Source organism: Choristoneura fumiferana, chromosome 28, assembly GCF_025370935.1.
Source record: "Choristoneura fumiferana chromosome 28, NRCan_CFum_1, whole genome shotgun sequence".
Classification (NCBI taxonomy): domain Eukaryota; kingdom Metazoa; phylum Arthropoda; class Insecta; order Lepidoptera; family Tortricidae; genus Choristoneura; species Choristoneura fumiferana.
The window spans coordinates 1,927,232-1,952,178 of record NC_133499.1 but is presented as its reverse complement, the minus strand read 5'-3'; the positions used below and the strand labels follow the sequence as shown (position 1 = coordinate 1,952,178).

Genomic DNA, 24,947 nt, shown 5'->3' with positions numbered 1-24,947 from the left:
TCAATCAAAGTACCATGTGTAAGGTTTAAAATTCTTTGTTGCATAAAAAGGTACAGGTTAGTAATTTAAAATGGTCGCCATCAAATGTGAGACAAATTTAAAAATAAATACTTTTTTTTTACATTTAATGGCGATTGCATAAAAGTTTTTGATAAAAAACAACCAGTTATGTATTAGGGTATTCCGCCACTGAATTAATTTGTATTTTTCTTCCAATTTACGTGAACGGTAATCTTATAATTTTAGTGACGCTATTCAACACGAGATGGCGCTGCCTACTATGATTAGTAAGGAAGATTTAGTTTAAATAAAATAATACTAAGATTAGTTCTACTTTTTATTACAAATCAAGAAGCAGACATAATGTAACTGCAGGTTATAATTTACAGCATTATCCCAACATAAATATAAATCATTAAGTACCTTTACTTACTAACATACAACATATAACATACAACGACTACAAAATATTGTTTTTGTTTTTATTACACTTAAGTAGTACCTAACTAGTTATTGCTAGTGCTAGTGTGGGACGCAACCTGCGTGGACACTTTAGCCCCGTCTCATCTCCACGGTACAATACACAGGGCCGGCGCAGCGGCCGAGGCGGCCGAAGTTGTCAAGAAGCGCAAATATAGTGGTCTTGATGCCGGAAACTTCATTGCCTTCGGCGTCGAGACGCTCGGTCCGTGGGGCCCTGGCGCAAGGGAACTCTTCAGCCAACTGGCAAAGAGACTGGTCGACGCCACCGGAGACAAGAGGGCTGGCAGCTTCCTCGCTCAGCGTCTTGGCATCGTCATACAGCGAGGAAATGCTGCCAGCATTCTTGGAACCATGCCACAGGGGCCTTTTTTAGATTTATATTAGTTTTTAATTATTATTATTAAGTTTTTATTGTTTAGATCATTTATTATAAATGTATTTAAGTAGATTGTTATTGGAATATTGGTTACTTCCTATTGATTAGTTGGTTATTTAATATATACTAGTTATTTAAGAGTTCCTAAGTTTAAATAGAGAAGAGGTACTTGTAGGATCACCTCATTTGCTTGACAGTCCAGATCCTTTTTTCAGGAACGCATAGAAGTAGCAACTTGATATTAATATAAACCTCTGGAACTACGATTTAAAACATTTAAACATGAAATTAATAACAACTTCGTTATTCGTCTTAAATACTTACATCCCGAAATTGAATATAGAAATGTTTACGGTTCACAGAACAATTCTTCTTTTGATTAACAACAAAATATTATTACTAAATAAATGCATTACAACATTACAAGTAGCATATAATATTGTTTAAATAACTATATTGTACCTTACGTAAAATGATATGATAAACAGAGTTAGGTAAAAATCCTCTATTTGCGAATAACCGGGAAGATGACTAAATTTTCGTATTTGGGAATAAAGAACTACAAAATCCCTTTTTTTTTATTTATCTAAAAGAGTTTATTATCTTATCTAGATTTAGATTTAGGCTTTTAAATAAATAATAATATTAGTAGTACTATTATGTCAGGTGTGTTATCTTCATTCTAGATAATTTATTTACTTAAATAAAATAATTGACAAAACATTATTTGCGATTGACTTTATCGTCGAATAACTTAATATGAAATGATTTTATTTAAAATATACTAGTCAAAAGAAAATAAAGTCCTCTTGAGAGAGATACATCGCTAAAATAAATTCATAAATACATTCGTGTTTTTAACTGAATACATTTATTTCAATGAAAAGTATTGGTACTGTTTTAATAACTTTCTAGTTCATCTACCCGGCACTAGATGCCACTAAAACAGGGGCCCCGAGTCTTGAGCTTCCTCTGCTTTGACGTGCTCGATAGGCGATAGACTCTTCAGCGTATCATCCATCTTTGACATTCCAAAGGCTATGCTCTGCCAGTGGCTGAATAGAAACCAGAGCAACAGCCCGAGTAGTACGACCTTGGCGATCCTGTCTACGTAGTACCGGCTGTAAGAAAAGTCAACGGATCTATTACTGGCCAAGCGAGCGCGAAGACTGTGTTATTCCTGATGCCCAGCTATTTTAACACTAAATTTAATCCAAATATGTCCAGCCGTTTTAGCGTAAAGGGGTAACAAACATACACACACATTCACAATCACAAACCCTAGACTAACTAGACCTTACCTGCAGTTTCGCACGCGTAAACTATTAGATCCGGTGGTTGAAATTTGAGAATTTTACTAAATTCCAATGGGAATTATCAAAAATTGCATCACGGATGTCATTAAAGATACACATACACCCGAACCAATTTTCTGGACTCTAATTGCAGCGGTTGAAATTTTCGGATTTTATCCCGAACCCGTGATAATATCGGCGTAAAAAGCAGTGAAATGCCACCAGTAATGTGGATCAAACAAGGGCAAAAAGGGTAAATTGACACCCTATTTATAGGAGCCAGGAAAAAACTCGCCAGCGCGATTCAGGATGTCATAATTTTTTGTACAGCGTCATCTATCGGCATATAAATTAAACATGGAAACACTTTGCCTTGGGGGAGGCCATGTCCAGCAGTACACGTCTTTCGGCTGAGAAACATTACTGCTATTTATGTGATGTTGCTATACAATTTGTATTAGTACGAAGTAAGTTGGCGGAGCCGTGGAGGGTCAAAACGTAGAAGACAGTCTCGCCAGGTCAGGCACTCACATTTTATGCAGCCTCCTCGCCCTCTCCAGATTGCCAGGGTCCTCCTTGCAGCAATACTCCCTGAGCCCCAACACATAATCCTTCATGTACTGCTTGATATCTATCCCACTAACGTCCGTGTAGAACATCTGGTCATCAGCTGAAGAGATGCGGGACCGGAGGGAGGTGAAGTTTTTGTTCCGGAAGTTCCAGTCCTTGGTGGTGTAGTACTGAAGGACGTTAAGACCGTGGCTGATGCGTTTCTGGACCTTTATCATGCTACGGACAAAGATTTAGTATTGGCTAACCAAATAAAAAAGTTTTTCGTAAAAAAAATATTTTTAATACAAGCTTTTTTGCTGACTGTACTTGCATTGTCACCCGAACTACATTTGCATACCAAATTTCAAGTCGATGCTATTAACCGTTATGGAGTTCCACCCTGCAGAAACGATCCTGGCTGGACCACCGGATGTCACTATCAGATAATTGTATTGCCATGCCACCAGATTCAAATATAGTTTGGATGACAGTCGCACACAGTCAGCAAAAAGCTTTTCTTAAAAATATTTTTATTAACAAACACTTGTACCTATTAATGAATAGTAAATAAGGAAAATGCCAATCATTTAACACAATAATTCTCTTTCTCTCTATCTCTCTCTTTCACTCCCTCTATCCCCTCTCCCTCTTCCTCACTCATCTACACTCACAAGGTCTTCCTCTACAGCAGCAGCAGCAGCGCGTCGATCAGTACCACCAACAGCAGATCTCTCTCTCCCCCTCTCATTCTCTCTCCCTCTCCCTCTCTCATCTACACTCACAAGGTCTTCCTACAGCAGCAACAGCAGCGCGTCGACCAGTACCGCCAGCAGCAGCTCTCTCTCTCCCTCTTCCTCTCTCATCTACACTGTCAAGGTCTTCTTCCCCAGCAGCAACAGCAGCGCGTCGACGAGCAGCGCCGGTCGCAGCTCTGTCTCCCTCTCTCTCTCTCTCATCCACACTCACAAGGTCTTCTTCCCCAGCAAGAACAGCAGCGCGTCGATCAGCACCGCGGGCAGCAGCTGCGTCAGCACCAGGCACACCTGATGGCTCAGCCACCACGACTTGATGGAGCCCCCGGGGTACCAGAGCGCCACCGTCAGCGGGTACTCGTTGATCCAGTCTTCGCCTGGATAAAGGGAGGAAAGGGGAGGTTGTAGCCAAGGGGAGAAATGAATGGTGGTGTTAGGTGAATATCCGTAGCGAAAGGTGTGGTGTTCGGTCGTTTTTAGGTAGCGACGAAAATGATTTTTTTGAAAGGTTGACTGGTAGAGATCCCTTAAAGGGATAAGTTCGCCTTTGTACATATATTTCATTGTTTGTCAATTGTGTTTGTTTACTTATTTTGTACAACAAAGAATTTACATACATAGATACATACATACACACTTTCAAAAATCCCTAAATAATAGTTTTTAGAAGCTTTTATTTAACTTGCCATGTATGTATGTGTGTTTAGTTTAATTTATTTATTTAATTGTTTTAAAATAATGTGCGGGTCAAATTTTGCAAGTTGAATTTGATCCACTTCCGGTGATGGTTGGCTTTGGCATACTTATGTTAATCTTTTGACAGTAAAATGATCTAGTAGTGATATCCTGGTGGTGTAGCCAGGATCGTCTCCCATGACTGAATTCTTCAACGGTTTATCAACTTGAAACTTGGTACGCAAATGTAGTTTGGATGACAATTCAAGGACAGTCAGCAAAATAGCTGGTATTAAAAATGATTTTTCACTTCTGATGCTCGTTAAAGTTGGTATTTATGCTGGATCTAGGCGACTTACTTTTTAAGCTCTAGTGCATAAAGTAAAACCTTCGACTAAGACCAAGGTAATCAAAAACCAAACGAAAAAGTTTCTATAAGTATATTTATTTCATCATCATCATGTCAGCCGAAAGACGTCCACTGCTGGACATAGGCCTCCCCCAAGGCTCTCCACTCAGACCAGTCTTGTGCTTTTCGCATCCAACGCGATCCCGCGATCTTAACCAGGTCGTCGCTCCATCTTGTTGGAGGCCTACCTACAGCTTGTCTCCCGGGTCTATATATTTATTTAATAATTTTTATTTTATATGAAACTAAAACTCAATCAAATAAAACTAAAAATTTATATTTATATAGCAATGCACGAAAAATCAAAGGTACTTACCTAGTAAGTGAACAATTGTTTCCAATGTTGCTATTTCATTCCCTCTCAATCAAAGTGAAAAGCAGTGTAAAACTCGAGAATTTAGCCCATTTTCCCCTCGACGTGTCTAGCCACCCTCGCCTTACCGGCTCGGGTGGCTATATGAACGTCTCGGGTAAAATAGCTCGTTTTATGCTCTTGTTTTACAAACTACTATTTTTAACAACATACTTAAATTTCGTATACTTATTATATTAAAATATATTTTAGTTACCGATCTTGATCATGTTGCCCCACGTGAAGTGCAGTGTCTTTGACAACGTTATGTTGAAGAACTGCACCTCTTTTTTCCTGAACAAAAAAACCGCGTCAATTAACATAAACACACATACCCAGTTAATTATGCCGTATTCCACGGCCAAGAGCGTGTCGGACACGCCCGAAATAAGGATTTCGTATTTAATCTTCCAAGTTTAGGTATATTTTATACCTTAGGCTGCTATTTACTCTTAAACTACTAATAATTCTCAAGCAAACTTTACCGTTACAGTTTTCCTTGAAAGTTTGATATACTTACCACCATCCTGATTTTTTTTCAAAATTTTCTACCCACCGGTTTAGATTTTAGAGGGGGGGGGGCGCTCTTTAAACGAACTTTAAAGTTGAATATTTCGCAAACAAATCACTGAATCGAAAAATCGTCTTAGCAAACTCCTAATGGTTTTTAAAGACCTATCCAACGATACCCCACGCTGCAAGGTTGGATGAGATAAAAAAATCACCCCCACTTTACGTCTATGGGAGGAACCCTAAAAAAAAATTGTTATTATACCATTTTGTCGGCATACTTAACATATATCCGTGCAAAATTACAGCGTTCTAGCATTGATAGTCCCTGAGCAAAGCCGCGGACGGACGGGCAAACAGACAGACAGACAGACATGGCCAAACTATAAGGGTTCCGTTTTTGCCATTTTGGCTCCGGAACCCTAAAAACCCTGCTCTAATTGCCTGGATGCCAAATTTCAAGTCTCTAGCACCAGTAGTTTAAGCATTGCGTTGTCAGTCAGTCACAATACAATGCAATAACTTCTTATTGAACACCTAGTTACAAATAGTAGCAGTACAGCAAACTCAAGTAGGTATATAGAGATTTTCAGAAGCAATTTCAAAAGGCAACCTTTACAATGAAAGCTACCATTTTCGCGCTCTTGCCTGAGGTATAGTGGTTATAGTTTGTTATTACGGGCGTGAAAACAAAATTTGCATTTAAATCATATTTAATACCTTAAAACCGTACCATAAAAATATCGAGCATTTTGCCATTTTGGCTACGGAACCCTAAAAAGTGAGGACAAAGGTTTCCGAAAGATACAACTGTCTCAAAACACAGACATTGATTGCCCCGTAACGCATATTTGCCATAATTAACTTCAGTTATTGCAAAATATTCACAAAATTATTCTAATCCATACTAATATTATAAATGCGAAAGTGTGTTTGTATGTTTGTCCGTCTTTCACGCCGTAACGGAGCGACGGATCGACGTGATTTTTGGCATAGAGATAAGTAGTTTATGGGCCCGAGAGTGACATAGGCTACTTTTTATCCCGGAAAAATACACAGTTCCCGAGGGATCAGCGCGCGATAACCGAATACCACGCGGGCGGAGCCGCGGGCAAAAGCTAGTTATAAATAAACCCACGTAGCTCACCTAAAAACAGTGACATTTGACATTTCGAAGACCTATCGCTACACTAGCGCGTCTAGCGGCGAATTCATACGCGATAGCCCTCATTGTCAAGGTACTGGTTATATAGGTATGGTATAAAGGGCAACACAGCTCGTATAAAGATAGAACTTGATAGAAGAAAGGATTATGGCAGTTGTCTCACCGCCGGCGAGGAAACGATTGGCTATCGACTATTTTCTCGCTCAAGAAACGAACAAAAGACATAAGATCCTGTGTGAGTATAAGCGACATATATTAATAGTTGATCGCTGGCGGTTCACACTGTCGGCGAAAACTCGCTCTTACATCTTTTGTCGCAGCGACAAGAGCTATAAAACTCGCTGAGCTATAAAACTAGCTCAGCGATACTCGCTCAGCGCTGTTAGCTTGGCGGCCGCCCGGCTCGAGCGAGTGGAGCGAGTAATCGCCCGTCGTGCTCGAACACTCGCTTTTCACTGCTCGCCCACTCGTTTCTAGTTACTCGCTCTGCTCGCTTCTCGCTCATCGTCGGCGGTGGGACAAGTGCCTATGACAAGTGAAAAAGGTTTTAAAATTTACTTGTCTATGGCAGTAGCGTAGCCTATGAGCAGGCAGCCGTTGGCAACCACGTCGACTGGCATCGCGTCTACGCAGTACGAGGGCTCGCAGTGCATCGTACGGAGTACACCTGGGCACAAGAACAATAGTGTTAGTAAGGCTTAAGAAGAGGGTGAGAGAAGACGAGAACTAGATTTCAGACGTGACGAACTAATAACCTAACCATAAAAATTTCATTTTTAATACAAGCTTTCTTTGCTCACTGTACTTTTTGTTGACTGTACTTGCATTGTCACCCAAACTACAGTTGCATACCAAATTTCAAGTCAATGCTATTAACCGTTGAAGAGTTCCGTCCTGCGGAGACGATCCTGGCCGGACTACCAGGATGTCACTACTAGATTATTGTATTGTCACGCGATTTAAATAAGTAATGCAAATTTCATGTCAATCTGACTACTGGAAGTTGGTCAAATTTAACTTGCAAGATTTGATTACAGACACAGACAGACAGACAACGGGACAGGTGAAACTAAATAAAAGTTGGTGTGACAGAAAGAAGCGGTGAAAACATTTGTGATTTCAAGTGTGTTGGGCAATCAAAGTCAAAGTCAAAATATCTTTATTCAATTTAGGCTATAACAAGCATTTATGAGTGTCAAAAAAAACTACCACCGGTTCAGAAAAACCTCTGTTGTGAAGAATCCGGCAAGAAACTCAACGAGGTATATTTTTTATAAACAGATATACAATATTATTAAATGATATGTATACATCACAAGGAAAGGAATTATTTCCAGATATCCCTGTCCATGATATAATCATTAACTTTATAATACGCCTTAGATATAAGGCCTCTAGTTAAAGCTGCGGGTTCATTGTATGCAGTTCGCTTCCTACTGAAGCAACTGGAGGTCTATGGGAGAGGCCTATGTCCAACAGTGGACGTCCTATGGCTGATATGATGATTGTTTAAAGGTGTGTACAGATTATGCCCGGCAGCGCAAATGTTCGATGGAAATTAGGTAGACCGTACCTAGCGTCTGCGCGAGGCAAGCGATCCAGCTCGATCTGTGCCCTTAGTGTATGTTTTCGTTACAAAATACGTCTCGATCGCGTTCTCGTCAAAATCTCAATTTGTATGGAAACACGAACATCGCAAACGCTCCGCTAGAGGCGCTGTTCGTCTTTACATTATGATTTTTGAATTAACGTTAATTTTATGAATAGCTGATAACGTTACCATTTTTATACCGGTAAAAAGTTGTATAAGTAAAGGTAAATCGTTTAACGTTAATTACGATTTAACGTTAAATCTGTTTGACAGCGATAACGTTACCAACTTTTTACGGTATTTGAAGCCCTGACCCCGTCTCCATTGCGCGACCGAATGTTCGAGTGATTGCCGCGCATAATCAGCAGAGCTACTACGAAACTCGAAACTCGAAGTTCGTATCGTACCATCCCTCTCGCTCTAGTATTAAATAGTGTAAGTGTCGGACGGATCGCAAGACACGAACTTCGAGTTTCGAGTTTCGTAGTAGCCCTGCTGTACGCGCCTTAAAGAGCCTTTTTTAGAGGTGAGACGTACTAGGCAAAACGCGGACTGAGTCTTAATATTTCAAAAAATACAACATAATATGTACTTTAGTTTCGTGTTAACCTTAGCGGTCTTTCGACACCTACGACGCTTAGATAAAAAAAATATTACTAGGTACTTATACTAAATTAACTTAGTCTAATTTTGCGGGAAATCAGCATAGTCCCCGCGGGATAGGGATAAACGAATTCTTCGCAAATGAAGTCGCGGGCAACAGCTAGGTAGTGCATATTTACATTTAGTTGCCTTTTTTGGCGGCGTTTTTTTCGGGCGTTTTTTAAACTCACTCTTTGTCGGACCCTAACGGATTGCTCCTCTCATCCACTAAAGGTTGATTGGTAGAGATCCCTTAAAGGGGTAAGTCCGCCTTTGTAGAAGTATCTCAAAGTTTGTCAATTGTATTTTCTTCATTTTCTGTTGTACAATAAAGTTTACATACATACATAAATATAGCTTACCCTTGGCGCTGCCGATGGTGAGCCCCGCGGGCCCGTTGAGGTTGTCGATCCAGCCCGGGATGGGCTCCTTCATCATAGACGTCACTGGGAATAACTTATTGAATCAGGCACGGCATTATTTAAAGAATTGTGTCAGTTCACTGGGAATAACATTCTGTGCAAATAGTATATTGTACAACAAGAGCATAGAATCAGCCATTTTACCAACCAAACGAAACCAAACCAGACATTCGTATAGCCACCAGCTGACAATCAAAGTGAAAAACCGAGTGTAAAAAAAAATTATAACAAAAAATTGGACCGACTACAAAAATGTCATAATTTTTTTTCACGCTTTTTAGTGTAAATAATCTAAGATACAATAGTTTAATTACAACTGCTCGTCACCTTTTACGAAAGATTACTTTTTCCGATGCAGAAGCGTTCATTATTGAGGAATCCTGATGCTTCACCACCCGTTTTACCATATGCATTACGAGGAGCATAAATTGCTTAGCAACTGTGTCAAAGTAATTAAAATTTAACCCGTGAAATACTTTTGTTATCGAGTAGTAACTACGATGGTCAACTGTGGTCTTCATCATCAGTTCCAATTCACCAAATGATGATTTTCAAGAGCAAATGCACGAGTTACTACTAAATATATCCAATTTACTATAGGTGTCCCTACAACATTTGAAGAGTTCCCTCGATTTCCTTAGGATCCAATCATCAGATCCTGATTTGGTGCTTATGGGACCTAATTGAGAACATTCCTAGACGAACGTAAAAAAAAATTCAAATCGGTTCATAAATGACGGAGTTCTGAGGTAACAAACATAAAAAAAAACATACAACCGAATTGATAACCTCCTCTTTTTTGAAGTCGTGCCTATGTGAAAGTCTGGGGTAATATTACTCGTTTTATGCTCTCGTTGTACAATCTACTATTTTGACGAGCATTTAAGTACCAGAGCGTTCCCCAGAATGGTCGTGTAGACGTTCGAAGCAATGTTTGGCTCTATGCTTAGCTGTGTTCGTTGTTCACTTCGAACAATTTAAATACGGCAAATGCTCGATATTCTTGTAACAAGTGAATGCTCTATCAGTATCTTTGTAAGACAATTCCTTACCTATAGAAGGCCTGGCGATGGCGATGGGAAACTTATGGGCGTAGTCGGCTACCAGGTCCTCAGTCATAGCCTTCGTGTACGCATACGTGTTGGGCTCCGAACCAATAAGCCTGGAGGACAAATTGAAGAAAGATAGCAAATAAGTTTTTGATAAAAATGTACTTTTAATACAAGCGTTTTTTGCTGTCTGTACTTTTTGTTGACTGTACTTGCATTGTCATTCAAACTTCATTTCCGTACCAAATTCTAAGTCGACGCCATTAACCGTTCAGGAGTTGAGTTCTGCGGAGATGATCCTGGCTGAACTACCAGGTTGTCGCTACCAGATATTGTATTGTCCAGACTTACGTAAGGTTTACTATGTTACAAGGTTTTCTTTAGCTTGCCCTGTTTATTTATTTTTACAAGCTTTTATTTAACTTGCAATGCATGTAGGTATATCTATGTGTGTATGTGAATAAATGGTGAATAAATGGTTGCTAACAATTTTATATTCTGAGACCGAAAACCTTGTTTGAAATCTATTAAAATTACCTCTTTACAACAGCCCCCCTCCCCTCCTCCCCCCTCACACACATACACAAACACGCGTACACGCACGCGCTCAAACACACACACTGCAATCGCAAATCCGTTGTTTTTGGTACCCATTTAGTTTGTAACAATGATTTCTGTCACACTGTAGCTAATTTTGTTAAACACACTCGCAGGCTACCAAGATACAGGCTCAGCCTAGTTTGGAGTCTGATAGATAAATCGCATGAACTGTAACAAGTGTCCTTTGCTAAATAAACACTTTTTATTTATTTATTTATGTGCGGGTCAAATCTTGCATGTTGAATTTCACCTAGGAGTGGTTGGGTTGACTTGAAATTTGGCATTCTTATGTAAATCTGGTGACAATACAATAATCTGGTAGTGACATCCTGGTGGTCCGGCCAGGATCGTCTCCGTAGGACGGACTCCTCAAGGGGTAATGGCATCGACTTGAATTTTGGTACGGAACTATTGGGTGACAACGCGAGTAGTCAATAAAAAGTACAGTCAGCAAAAAAGCTTGTATAAAAATTGAATTTCTGCCGTGTAGATTATTATTTTTTTCGCTGTTCACCCATTATGGCGACCAGATGGCCTAGTGGTTAGAGAACCTGACTACGAAGCTTGAGGTCCTGGGTTCGATTCCCGTGTCGGGGCAGATATTTGTATGAAAAATAAGATCGTTTGTTCTCGGGTCTTGGGTGTTTACTATGTATTTAAGTATGTATCTATCTATATAATTACATTTATCCGTTGCTTAGTACCCATAGCACAAGCTTTGCTAAGCTTACTTTGAGACTAGGTCAATTGGTGTGAATTGTCCCGTGATATTTATTTATTTATTTTGTAACTGGACGCTGTTTTGCAATACAGTGTCAACCCAGTGTCATTTTGCAATACACTATCAACTGTTAAAATTTATTTTCTAAGGGTCGACATTGTATTGCAGAATTAAACAGGGTTGAGACACTGTTTACTTAACAGCGTCCAACTACGTGGAGCAGTGGATTTCAACTACCAAGTCCAAGTGGTTAAACGTATTATAATCCTTTTACGAAACAATCTACTTGAATGTCTAAGTAGCTTGCCACGACATCTAACGATAGATTTGACTAAACCTAGTTTTTCCTACTCCCCGTAAGAGGCGCTGTATAATTGTTGCCTGTAACCATAGCCAAATGGAGCTATTACGTTAGGAAGACTATTCAGCGCTAGATGTCGCTGTAAATTTGTTTCAAATAACTAACTACAGATGGCAGTGTTTCGTTAGTTAAACTGTTCAATACTAGATGGCTCTGAAAATTTGTTACATTTCAGCAGGATGGCAGTGCTATTTTAGTGCTGCTATCGGACGCCAGAGGGATTTTAATAAGACAAAAACTTACCTTTGCGATTTTCGTTCCAAATAATTCTACATGTGTTTATCCGTTGCCTGGTACCCATAACACAGGCTTTGCTTACTGAATCAATTGATCATTATGATAAGTCAATTGTGGAAATTATTTTCGTTGTGAATTAATTAACCCAAAATAAAATAAAATAGAAGCAAAAATCGAGGAAAAAAAAATTGCTAACAAAAAACTTCTACTGTCGCATTTAGTCTTACTTTACTTGCACTAACTGGTTCAAATTCAACTTGCAAGATTCTACTCGCACATACAGTCTAAGAAACTCAATCGTGTATCACGGTGGAACCTTTGGGCTGCTTAGGTCATGTTGACAGCTTGATATCCCATATGCATTTTCCAGAGGAAGCAGTGAAATTGATTATAAAAAGGTTTCACCCTAGTAGGTACGCAATTCAGTTTCGACTGTGCATACATACAGACATTACATACATAGCACAGGTAAAATAGGACTTAATACGACGGTTTGGCGGCAAAACATGTACATCAATGAAACTTTATTTATAACTTTTATCTTGGCACTAGAAATGAAGATCTGCCGAGTCCTACCAAAATTTAGGCGTCCTTACCCCCTCCCAGGGGGTATGGGCAGGGGCCAACGTTTAAAAAATGCAAATTTTTCACAAACTAGGCAAGTGAGGTGTCATTTTCTATGTATTTTTGTGCTGAATCGAATGAGACTATACCTAAGCTATACCTATACTCATAGGATCAATATGTTGCGAGATATGAAAGGTTTTTGGTGAAAACATAGAACAGTCTAAAAATCACTTGCCAACAATAGTTTCTAATGGTAATATTGTTTGCTCTCAGTGATCCTGAGAAGCCTATGTATATTGTTGCTTAAGCCCAAAATTGGTCGAGTTAAAAATTAAATATTTTATGTCTTCAACAAAAACCCTTCATATCTCGCAAAATATTGATCCTGTGAGTATGTGTATGGCCTCATCCGATTCAGCGCAAAAAGTTACATAGAAAATGACACCTCACTCGTAAAACATAATGAAAACTTTTTATATTAATAACTAAACATGTTCATAGTTAATATTACAAACTGTACCTAGTGTAAAGTTTTCCAATTGTTTTTGATTAAACCCTACTTTTGACTTGAAATGTTTTTTTTTTCAACAGAAACCCTTCATATCTCGCAAAATATTGATCTTATAAGTATGGGTATGGGCAATGAGACCTACGCTCGCATAGTTTGAAAAATTTGAATTTTAACCCCAACCCATAGACAACCTCCAGTAGTGGAGAGGCACCGCAAGAAGAGAAGTACTAAAGTACTATACTTGGGCTGTAGATAGTCCAGCATTTCGTCGTCCATCCACTCCACCAGGTCCATGACCCTGGCCGGCTTGTGCACGGCGGGGTATAACTTCTCCTCCAGCACTTCCAGCTCGCAGCGGCAGTACGCCGTCGATAGGTGCACGAGGACCTGCCGGCCGGAGAGGATACCAGGGATTATTATGTACAGTCAAGGCGATTCAGTTTCCTTGACTGTACTAGAGGTTCTGAGCAGATGACCTTGCGGTCTTTTACGTTTTTAAATTTGTTTGTTTTTTAATTCACCGACAAAAAAACTAGACAATTGCGAATCGAGGGAACCGTACAAATCTCTAAGAATATCTTGTGTTAGCAGAGCCCCTCTCATAAGCTGCACGCATTGTGGGGGCATCTTAGAAACACTCGTAAAAGACAAGTAATTCAGTAACCATCTACATTTTAGATTATAATTACCTAGACATGCCATATAATTGTGTTTTTGTTTATTTTCTTTTGTACAATAAAGAGTTTACATACATACATGCCATGCATCCACCGGTTGCCCGCAACTTTCACGATGTCGTCAGTCCATCTAGTGAGAGGCCTGCCCAGCTAAAGCTTCGTCTTTTGATTCGTCTTTCGGACTTTTCTCCCCTAAACCTTTGAGGTGACTTTAGTTCTTCTTCTTCTTCTTCTGTCGCGCAAAGAAACTGATATACCGTACCTCCAAATTCTCCATTTTCTCTGCCAGCCGGAGCACGCGCAGCGTCCCGGTCGTGTTCATGGCCACTGCATCTTTCAACTTCTGGTCAAACCTGCAGAAGATTGCAATTATGAAGTGCTTGATTATCGGCGTTATGGTATGAGAAGCTTTTTGAAAGAACTAGCCCAACGATACCCGCCACTCTAGGATAGACAAAAATCTGTCATCTGATTGTGATCGCGAGTGTCAATAACCTAACGAAGAAAAAGTTGAAAAGGGAGTTCAAAAATCGCTAGAAAAGATGATTTCAAATAAAAAAACCGCATTCAAATCGGTCCACCCGTTTAAGAGCTACGGTGCCACAGGCAGACACATAGACACACATAGCGGTCAAACTATAACTATAACACCCCTCTTTTTGCGTCGGGGATTAAAAATGTTACGCAATAGACCCTCTAGGCTCACCTGACGCAGGCAGCCCCGTGGAATACGACGTGGCACCGCTTCTGCAGCTCCTGCCGGTCGTCGTTACTCAGACCCAATTCCTCCTCCAGGATGTCGCCAGACACCAGGCGGAGCTTGCTGAACACCTCAGGTTGCTTCTCCCGAAGGTGGCTGAAGAGCTGTTATTTAAATGTATAAGTTCAAAGTTCCAGTAGACCGAGGTCTCACTGCCGGGCATAGCCTCCTCTCAGAACGAAAGGAATGCCGTGGTTTCCACAAACATAATACCATGTAACAATGTTTCCAATAACCTTACTTAACCAACAAAAAGTTTTGAAACCCCCGGCTTTGTCACTTCAAAGTTCAATATCTCAAAAACGGCAGAACCGATTTTGATGAAACATGTCTAAGAACATCGCTAGAAAACGTGATTTCAAATAAACCGCATTCAAATCGGTCCACCCGTTTAAGAGCTACGGTGCCACAGACAGACACATACACACACACACAGACATACAGACACACATAACGGTCAAACTTATAACACCCCTCTTTTTGCGTCGGGGGGGTTAATGATTTCAACCAGACCCCTTTGGCAAGGTTCCGAAGATGCTAGCAGCGTTCCCTCTTTGAATTGCTAGGCTAATTCTTTGCCCGAGGAAGCTGCCAGCTCTTTGGTGCTCTGTGACGTCTAATAACCTCTTGGACATTTCTATGTAAAGTTTCAGAGCGCTAGGAACCTGTAATGTAATATATTATACCCACTTGTATATCTACATTTTAATTATCTTTGTGTACTCTCTGTATGTTGCACTTATAGCAACTCTATGATTCCATGTATATCACCTATGACGTCGTTCAAGTAACTACACACTTGTTTCAATTAATTCTCACATCATAACCTCACGGACCAAGGGTCTCAACAACGAACGGGACAAAATCGTATTCGGTGCCTAGATCCCTATATTGCCCTAGACATTATGACCTCTGGTCTACAAATTCACCTTGTTGCTGCACAGCTCCCGCAGCCGCTCCTCGCCGGAGATGCCGCGCTTCTGTCGTAGCAGCAGATACACTGTGCTGAGATTGGGACAGCTCCGGAGCAGTTTCTCCACCAAGACCTGGAGTAAACCAGAATTAAAAAAAGTTTGTCCAAAATTTTAATTGTTAGTTACAAGCTTTAATTTAGCTTGCACTGTTTGTTGTTGAGTCAAATCTTGAGGATTTCAAATCGATGCCATTAACTGTTGAAGAGTTCCGCTCTGCAGAGACGATCCTGGCTGAACTACTAGGAAGTTACTACCAGATTATTGTATGGTCACCAGATTTACATAAGTGTGCCAAATTTCAAGTTAATCAATTTTAACTTCCAATTAAAATTACAAGCTTATTCTTAATTTGCCCTATTTGTTTTTGGGTCAAATCTTGCAAGTTCATTTTGACCTTATTTTGACCCACTTTCAGTGGTCGGATTTACTTGAAATTTGGTATACTTTTGTTAACTGGATGACAATGAAAGTACTAAGTACATACAGTCATCAAAAAGTATAGTCGGAAAAAAAGATTCAATTAAAAATGTATTTTTTAACAGGAAGTTTTACATAACTTGCCCTGTTTGTTGTTTTTGTGTCAAATCTTGCAAGTTCCTTTTAGCGCACTTGCAGTGGTCGGATTGACTTGATATTTGGCATACTTATGTAAATCGTGGACAGTGAGGGGCCCCGAAATAATTTTACATACAAAGGGGTCAGCTCGAGGTCGTGGCTCATGAAAAAGGTTAAAAACACCGCCCTAACCCCCCTTACGACCCCTGATAGATTCAACACTTCCCTGGTCTCACCTTGCCCACGAACCCCGTGGCTCCGGTGACGAGCACATTCTTCTCCGCATAGAACTCGGTGACAGAAGGGGCCATTGCGAATCCTGGGAACAAAGGAAAATGTGATAACGAAGTTCTCTCTCTCTGTCTTTCATTTAAGTCATAATTTTTTCATCACACTTACTCGTAAACAGTGTCGAAACATGCAGGCTACCTTGCCTACCTTGCTGCTTGTCATGACACCCGTGGTCGGTAAATGAGTCATTGCCCGTACTAATTCTGTTGTCATGAAGCCCAAGGTCGGTAAATGAGTGTGATACTGCATGGCGTGCATGAGCGCGGCACGCGCACGTCGGGCACATGCTGCAGGGGGGGGGAGGGGGGGGCGTAGAGGCTGGCGCTGCCAAGAGCGTAGTCAGCGGTATCGGCAATTTAAAAATATATATTGGTTTTTCTTGTACAAATATACAATTTTACTCGCAAATGTGATGAAAAACATTGTATGTCACACGGGAGGTACTTGCTAGAATTACAAACATCGACTCATTAAAGCCCTCAGTCTTCGACTTCAGGCTTCTAATAGACTGTCGTTCGTAATTCCTTGTTTACCGCCCTTAAGACACAATGTACTATTTAAACCACGACGCAAAAACAGAGGTTTTTAAGTTTCATGATAATGTTTGTCTGTATGTAGCATCGTCGCTCTCAAACGGATGGACAGATTTCGATGCAGTTTTTTTTATGTTTTGAGAGTTTCCTTGCGTTGTATCTCAGCTATGTGAAATAGCTTTGATCACAAATCTTTTTACAAGCTTTTATTTAGTTTCACCAACCAGTAGTCTGTCTGTAGTCAAATCTTGCAAGTTAAATTCGACCAACTTTCAGTACTTAGTCGAATTGTATTGAAATTTGCAATACTTATGTAAATTGCGTGACAATACAATAATCTGGTAGTGACATCCTAATAGTCCGGCCAGGATCGTCTCCGCAGAACGGAACTCTTCAACGGTTAATGGCATCAACTTGAAATTTGGTATGCAAATGTAGTTTGGGTGACAATGCAAGTAAAGTCAGTTTTTTAGGGTTCCGGAGCCAAAATGGCAAAAACGGAACCCTTATAGTTTCGCCATGTCTGTCTGTCTGTCTGTCCGTCCGCGGCTTTGCTCAGGGACTATCAATGCTAGAAAGCTGTAATTTTGCACGGATATATATGTAAACTATGCCGACAAAATGGTAAGTACGTATAATAAAAAATAAAAATAATATTTTTTTAGGGTACCTCGCATAGATGTAAAGTTGGGGTGATTTTTTTTCTCATCCAACCCTATACTGTGAGATATCGTTGGATAGGTCTTTTAAAACCATTAGGGGGTTGCTAAAACGATTTTTCGATTCAGATATTTGTTTGCAAAATATTCAACTTGTGCAAATTTTCATTAAAATCGAGCGTCCCCCCCTCTAAAATCTAAACCGGTGGGTGGAAAAAATTGAAAAAATTCAGGATGGTAGTAAGTATATCAAACTTACAAGGAAAACTATAACAGTTAAGTTTGCATGAGAATTATTAGTAGTTTAAGAGTAAATAGCAGCCTAAGGTATAAAATAAAATATTACTAAATTTTTTCGTAATGGCTTCGGAACCCTATTTCGGGCGTGTCCGACACGCTCTTGGCCTGTTTTTTTTACTAACTGTTCTAGTCAGCAAAAAAAGCTTGTATTAAAAATGAAATTTTAACCAAAAACTTATTACAAGTTACAAGATTTTATTTAACTTGCTCTGTTAGTTGTTTTTGGGTCAAGTCTTGCAAGTTCATTTTGACCCACTTCCGGTGGTCGTAATGACTTGAAATTTGGTATTGTAAGTTGGGTGATAATGTAAATGCAGTCAACAAAAAGTACAGTCAGGAAAAAACGAGTATTGGGAGGGTGCGAAGCACTAGGTGGGGGTGATGAAATCTATCGCAGCGCTCATGGTGGCCAAAAGTAGAAATAGTTCTGGCTCTGTCATCTGTCATACTCATATGAATCTGTCATTAACAATAGTTATTTGTGTCACAAGGGAGCAAAATGATGTATTTACGACGAGGGCGTACATTGAATCGAGAATGTAACGTAATGAGGGATTCAAGTGTTAACGCCCAAGATGAAATAGTTATTTGTGTCACGAGGGAGCAAAATGGTGTATTTACGGCGAGGGCGTAAATTGAATCCAGAATGTAGCGAAGGATTCTACAATAGAATCCTGAGCGTAGCGAGGGATTCTAAAGTAGAATCCTAAGCGTAATGAGGGATTCAAGTGTTAGCGCCCAAGATGAAAATAATTTTGCTCCCGAGTGGCTCATACAACTTTTCACACCGAGCATTAATAAACTTGAAAAAAATAATTCCTAATATTATTAAAGAACAACCAGCATAGAAAATGGCGTGGCTTTACAATTATCAACTTTAAAAAATGGCATTTGCAATAAAACACTTAGAAAAGCCTTGAACAGAAAAGTTGCACTTTGCTCCCTCTCGTCAGGGAGGAAAAGTTACTTTTCTGAAGGAGAGGTGTGAAAATAATTTTGACCCCGAGTGGCTCATACAACTTTTCACACCGAGCAGTAAGAAACTTGAAAAAAAAATCTAAATATTATTAAAGAACAACCAGCATAGAAAATGGCGTGGCTTTACAATTATCAATTTCAGAAAATGGCATTTGCAATAAAACACTTGGAAAAGCCTTGAACAGAAAAGTTGCACTTTGCTCCCTCTCGTTAGGGAGGAAAAGTTAGTTTTCTGAAGGAGAGGTGTGAAAAGCAATTTGTATAGACTTTAACTAGACCTAATATTAGTAATAGATGTTTGTGTTATGATGCGAGCTTGAATTATTGAACACTGTCCCTGTTTTGTTCTTAACTCCTCTACATCTCGGACATGTCCAGCAACAATTTTCCTTATGAAACAGTTTGTGGTTGAAATTTTATATTGAGTGATACTTACAAAACCGGTCTTCAAAATGATACTCATTTTGATCTGATAGCGATATTTAATTTATTACTAGCGATATAAGAACAATTAGATAATTTTACTATTATTCAAAGAAACCAATAAGATAGCTTTATCTTTTCGTTTTACAGTAAAAGTACAACTAAGTTAAACATTAAGTAAACAAAACGAACTCTGACATAACGAAAACAAAACACACTTTTTGAATAAATTTTACTTACCTCATTTAATTTTAATGACTAAAAATGAATTCACAACCTTTTGTCCACCCAAATCACGGTATCACAGTAATTATGTATTATAAATTAATACGTTATAGGTTTGATTTTTGTCACAATGTCGCGGTGAAATTTCAAAACGACAGAGCATCAGAGCCAAAAAAGTTGCAGACGCTAGGTGGCGCTGATGTCATGCACAGAGACAATAAAAAAATATTTTTCTTACACAGGGGTGGCTAGCTGGTCGATCGCGACTAATAGCCCAGTCGATCGTGGCTAGCCAAAAAATATAAATACTGAACTAAATATGCTGTTTCATTTAAGATTTCAAGAAGTATGTAATTGGTAGATCGCAGAGGGTTTCGTCAGTAAACAGTAGATCTTGGGTCTAAACAAGTTGGCCACCCTTGTTCTAACATAAACATTTTGAAAATTGTACCCGAGCAAAGCCGGGGCGGGTAGCTGGTTTACCTTAATTCTCTCGTTTCTTTAGCTGAGCAAATTTTTTTTTAATGTATGATGACCCCGATGGTCCCAAAGGAAGACCAGCGCCGTTCGCAAGACCGGAAGATTGCTGATTTGGGACCATTTCGTGGCATACATAAAACTATTTTTTCTTATTTTTTAATTTTTTATTCATTGTTCTTATGTTTGTCACGAATAAATGTTTCTTTCTTTCTTTCTTTCTTTCTTTCTGAGCAGCGTTGTATTTCTCGAACTCACCTTTCACGAAACAGTTTTGTCACAGTGATGTTGCAGCAAGAGAAATGCGCACAATGCAGGCGCTCGCGGGTCACACGCATGCATTAGTACAAGGGAAATTATAAAGGCGGCGTTTACGCGGATATGACACAAACGCAGCGTTTTTATTATTATTTGACTGGATGGCAAACGAGCAAGTGGGTCTCCTGATGGTAAGAGATCACCACCGCAAACAAGGGGTATTGTACATGCGTTGCCAACCTAGAGGTCTAAGATGGGATACCTCACGCGCCAGTAGTTTCTCCGGCTGTCTTACTCTCCACGCCGAAACACAACAGTGCAAGCACTGCTGCTTCACGGCAGGATTAGCGAGCAAGATGGTGGCAGCAATCCGGGCGGACCTTGCACAAGGTTCTACCACCTCTCACTCTTCACTCTTTTATGTTTTTCAAGCTTTTATTTTAACGTGCGTAACGAAGGATATAACAACAATTGGTATAATTTTAACCGACTTCAAAAAAACGAGGATACCAATTCGGTTTTTTTTGTTACCTCAGAACTCCGTCATTTATGAACCGATCTAAAAAGTTTTTTTTTCGTTCGTCTAGGAATGCTTTCAATTAGGTCCCATAAGCACCAAATCAGGATCTGATGATTAAATCCTAGGGAAATCGAGGGAACTCTTCAAATATTGTAGGAACTCCTATGGTAAAATCGATATATTTACGATTAACTCGTGCATTTGCTCTTGAAAATTATCATTTGGTGAAGTGGAACTGATGATGAAGACCAAATTGGACCAATGGTGCGACTACTCAATAACAAGTACTTCACGGGTTGAATTTCAATTACATTAACGCAGTTGCTAAGCAATTTAGGCTCATCGTAATTCATACCAGGACTCCTCAATAATGAACGTCTCTGCATCGGAAAAAGCAATATTTCGTAAAAGGTGACGAGCAGTTGACATTAAACTATATATAGCATCTTAGATCTTTTACACTAAAAACCGACTAACCCTATATTGTGGGGTCTCGTTGGAGAGGACTTTTAAAACCATTGGGGGTTATTGAGACAATTTTTCTATTCAGTGATCTGTTTGCGAAATATTCAACTTTAAAGTGAAAATGTTCATTGAAATCGAGCGGAAATTTAAAAAAAAAATTTAGAATGATAGTAGATACTTATATCAAATTTACATGGAAAATTATAGCGGCTAAGATTGCTTGAGAATTATTAGTAGTTTAAGAGTAAATAGCAGCCTAAGGTATAAAATATTCCTAAACTTGGAAGATTCAGTACACAATACGAAATCCTTAGAAAAATATTATTAGATTTTTTTGTAATGGCTACGGAACCCTATCCTGGATAAAGAATGCGCCGCAAGAAACTTCCAACAAAGAAGAAACTGCAAACAATACATAGACCCAACTTTGTTTGGCGCTTACGCAAATTTGAATGATCCGTCGCACTATTTACCACCTACCTTTCATTCCTATTGACACCAACGATATTAATAAAACTGAACATTGAAATTGGAATCCACTCACAATCACACACTCCGTTGTTAATATACGGCGCTTTGTCGGAAACTGCGTACAAACCGATGTGGTATAACGACGTGTTTGCTACATGACGTATTAGATTACTTTGGACGTAGTAAATATTGTTTTATAGTAATAACTAGTGTTTTCCCGCGGGTTCATACGCGTAAACCATTAGATCTAGCAGTTGAACTGAAATTCCTGAAATTATATCTTGGATTTCATAAACATACCTACCTATCTAACATCGGAGCAAGACAAGGTAGCTCACGTCAGCTTCACTCATACTCAAAATACCACCTATACGGACAAGCGTACATTTTTTTATAGTTTACATTGCGCAAGCGTTTGTATACCGAAACAAACATTTAGCATTAAACGAGTTCGTTCACATTCAGCATACAACACGGTCGTTTGCTTTATCAAACTAATTAACTCACCATTTATTTGTCGACCGGATGGCTAAGTGGTTAGAGAACCTGACTACGAAGCTTGAGGTCCTGGGTTCGAATCCCGGCCGGGGCAGATATTTGTGTGAATAACACGAATGTTTGTTCTCGGGTTTTGGATGTTTAATATGTATTTAAGTATGTATTTATCTATATAAGTATGTTTATCCGTTGCCTAGTATCCATAGTACAAGCTTTGCTTAGTTTGGGACTAGGTCAATTGGTGTCAAGTGTCCCATGATATTTATTTTATTTATTTATTCTATTTATCAGTATTATTCCTTTCAACTAGCATCCTTAAATAGTGTAGTTACCGCTACATTTTTTGGTCCTTCGAACCGGATGAATTTAGCGTGGAAGCCCCGTTGGTGGTAGGTATATTGATTATAAGGTAGCTAAAGTCACGTGAAACTTAAGCCGGGTCTTCACCGGGAATTCATTTATCGCTATCCCTCGGGAATTATGCAATTTTCCGGGATAAAACTAATAATTCGTGTGACAGGGGGGGGGGAGTCTAAAAATGATCAAAATAGGTGTGACGTACTTTATGGAGGGCCCCTAAGGCCCTAACCAACAAACATACAGCCTTACAAACTTTCGCATTTATAATATTAGTGGGATGATCATTAGGGCAAATAATCCGCCGTTCCGATCCAGAATATAAAATTATGACAAATTAAATTCGGATAAATGTGATTAGTGCAAAATTAGTGTAAAAAAGCCGTGGTGGCCTAGTGGTTTGACCTATCGCCTCTCAAGCAGGGGGTCGTGGGTTCAAACCCCGGCTCGCACCTCTGAGTTTTTCGAAATTCATGTGCGGAATTACATTTGAAATTTACCACGAGCTTTGAAGGAAAACATCGTGAGGAAACCTGCACAAACCTGCGAAGCGATTCAATGGTGCGTGCGAAGTTCCCAATCCGCACTGGACCCGCGTGGGAACTATGGCCCAAGCCCTCTTGTTCTGAGAGGAGGCCTGTGCCCAGCAGTGGGACGTATATAGGATGGGATGATAGTGTCAAGTTGTGTAGGTAAACTCCATAATGTTTCTAATATAAACTTGTTAAACTTACTCGTACTCAACTTGTATACTTCTCGATAGACAGACAGACACTGCACTACTACTCGTATTGTGTACTGACACGTGACAGTGACAGGTGCATCCACCGTCACACTGGCTGCACTTAATTGCAGTTTCTGAGTAATAACACACGTAAGTAGGTATTCAGCGTCTGTTGATGTCTTTATTTGCAATGGCACAGGTACATATTTTATTACCTAAGGAAAAAAACAAATAACTAATCACTTTATTTCGCGGAGAAGCAAATTAAGTTTTGTCATTTTATCCTACTAACTATAGATATAATAAATCGTTACTACTTTAAAAATAAAAAAAACCGGCTAAGAACTTGTCGGACACGCCCAAAATAGGGTTCCGTAGCCATTACGAAAAAATTAAGTAATATTTTTCTAAGGATTTCGTATTTTATAAGGAATTTTCCAAGTTTAGGTATATTTTATACCTTAGGCCGCTATTTACTCATAAACTACTAATAATTCTCAAGCAAACTTAGCCGTTATAGTTTTCCTTGAAAGAATCCTGAATCCTGAATTTTTTCAAAGTTTTCCACCCACCGGTTTAGATTTTAGAGGGGGCTCGATTTTAATGAAAATTTGCACTTTAAAGTTGAATATTTCGCGAACATATCACTGAATCGATAAATCGTCTTAGCAAACCCCTAATGGTTTTAAAAGACCAATCCAACGATACTCCACACTATAAGGTTGGACGAGAAAAAAAAATCACCCCCACTACGCGTATGGTAGGTACCCTAAAAAAAATTTTATTTTTATTTTTTATTATACCATTTTGTCGGCATAGTTTACACATATATCCGTGCAAAATTACAGCTTTCTAGCATTGATAGGCCCTGAGCAAAGCCGCGGACGGACAGACAGACAGACAGACATGGCGAAACTATAAGGGTTCCGTTTTTGCCATTTTGGCTCCGGAACCCTAAACATGTAAACGGAAAATTCGCAAGGTTTGTTTTTGGCAGAGTTAGTAGCAGATATTTTTACCCGCGATCTGTCAAATTTCGGATGGACGCCAGGTTGGCCAACCAAACAATAGATTTTTTACACTATGCAGGCTAATTTTATAGCAAAAATACTTGTGTTACCTCTTTGGTGGTGCAATTTAAAAAAAAACTAAAACAATGCAATAAAGGATTTTCATACATTTTTTCTGCTCTAGAGCAGAAAAGTCCCGTTTTGTGCTGGGTATTTAGTGCCGTTATGGTGAAATTAAAGCATAGTTGGAAGAAAATGTTTTTTTTTATTTTATTTTATATATTGTAAGCTAAATAAAAACTTGTAAAATGCCTTTTACGGTAATTTTGGGAAAAGCAGCGGTTTCAGCAAAATGTGCATACCGCTTGATGAATATTAAATTGCAATATAAAATGATTCTACATATTGATGAGTGGGTCCTTGAATGTTAATTTGCATTATTTAATTCATTCAGTGACGGTCGCGTTATTTTAAGCATTAGTATTTGTCTCTTTCTAATCGCTTGTGCGTAAGAGTGACTTT

The 24,947-nt window shown here is 39.3% G+C and overlaps 1 protein-coding gene and 1 long non-coding RNA gene across 5 annotated transcripts; both read right to left on the bottom strand.

Moving 5' to 3' along the window:
* Positions 1-319: 319 nt before the first annotated feature.
* LOC141443962 (putative fatty acyl-CoA reductase CG5065) lies at positions 320-23,501 on the bottom strand. 4 transcript variants are annotated; one of them, XM_074109396.1, is made up of 13 exons: positions 23,426-23,501; positions 16,473-16,555; positions 15,637-15,753; positions 14,654-14,811; positions 14,210-14,300; positions 13,512-13,657; positions 10,277-10,386; positions 9,165-9,248; positions 7,128-7,236; positions 5,112-5,188; positions 3,673-3,835; positions 2,686-2,943; positions 320-1,980 (listed from the first exon to the last, which is right to left on the bottom strand). In XM_074109396.1, exons 2-13 carry the CDS (start codon positions 16,545-16,547, stop codon positions 1,800-1,802), a joined length of 1,569 nt encoding a protein of 522 aa, XP_073965497.1. In that variant the 5' UTR covers positions 16,548-16,555; positions 23,426-23,501; the 3' UTR covers positions 320-1,799. The 4 variants fall into 4 exon arrangements, with proteins under 4 accessions (XP_073965497.1, XP_073965496.1, XP_073965495.1 ...); XM_074109395.1 differs by lacking the exon at positions 23,426-23,501 and adding an exon at positions 21,910-22,011; XM_074109394.1 differs by lacking the exon at positions 23,426-23,501 and adding an exon at positions 21,846-21,966.
* On the bottom strand, positions 11,642-13,462 carry LOC141443964 (uncharacterized). The gene is made up of 2 exons (XR_012453101.1): positions 13,413-13,462; positions 11,642-13,379 (listed from the first exon to the last, which is right to left on the bottom strand). It is a non-coding gene; the product is annotated as an uncharacterized lncRNA (long non-coding RNA).
* Positions 23,502-24,947: the final 1,446 nt, after the last annotated feature.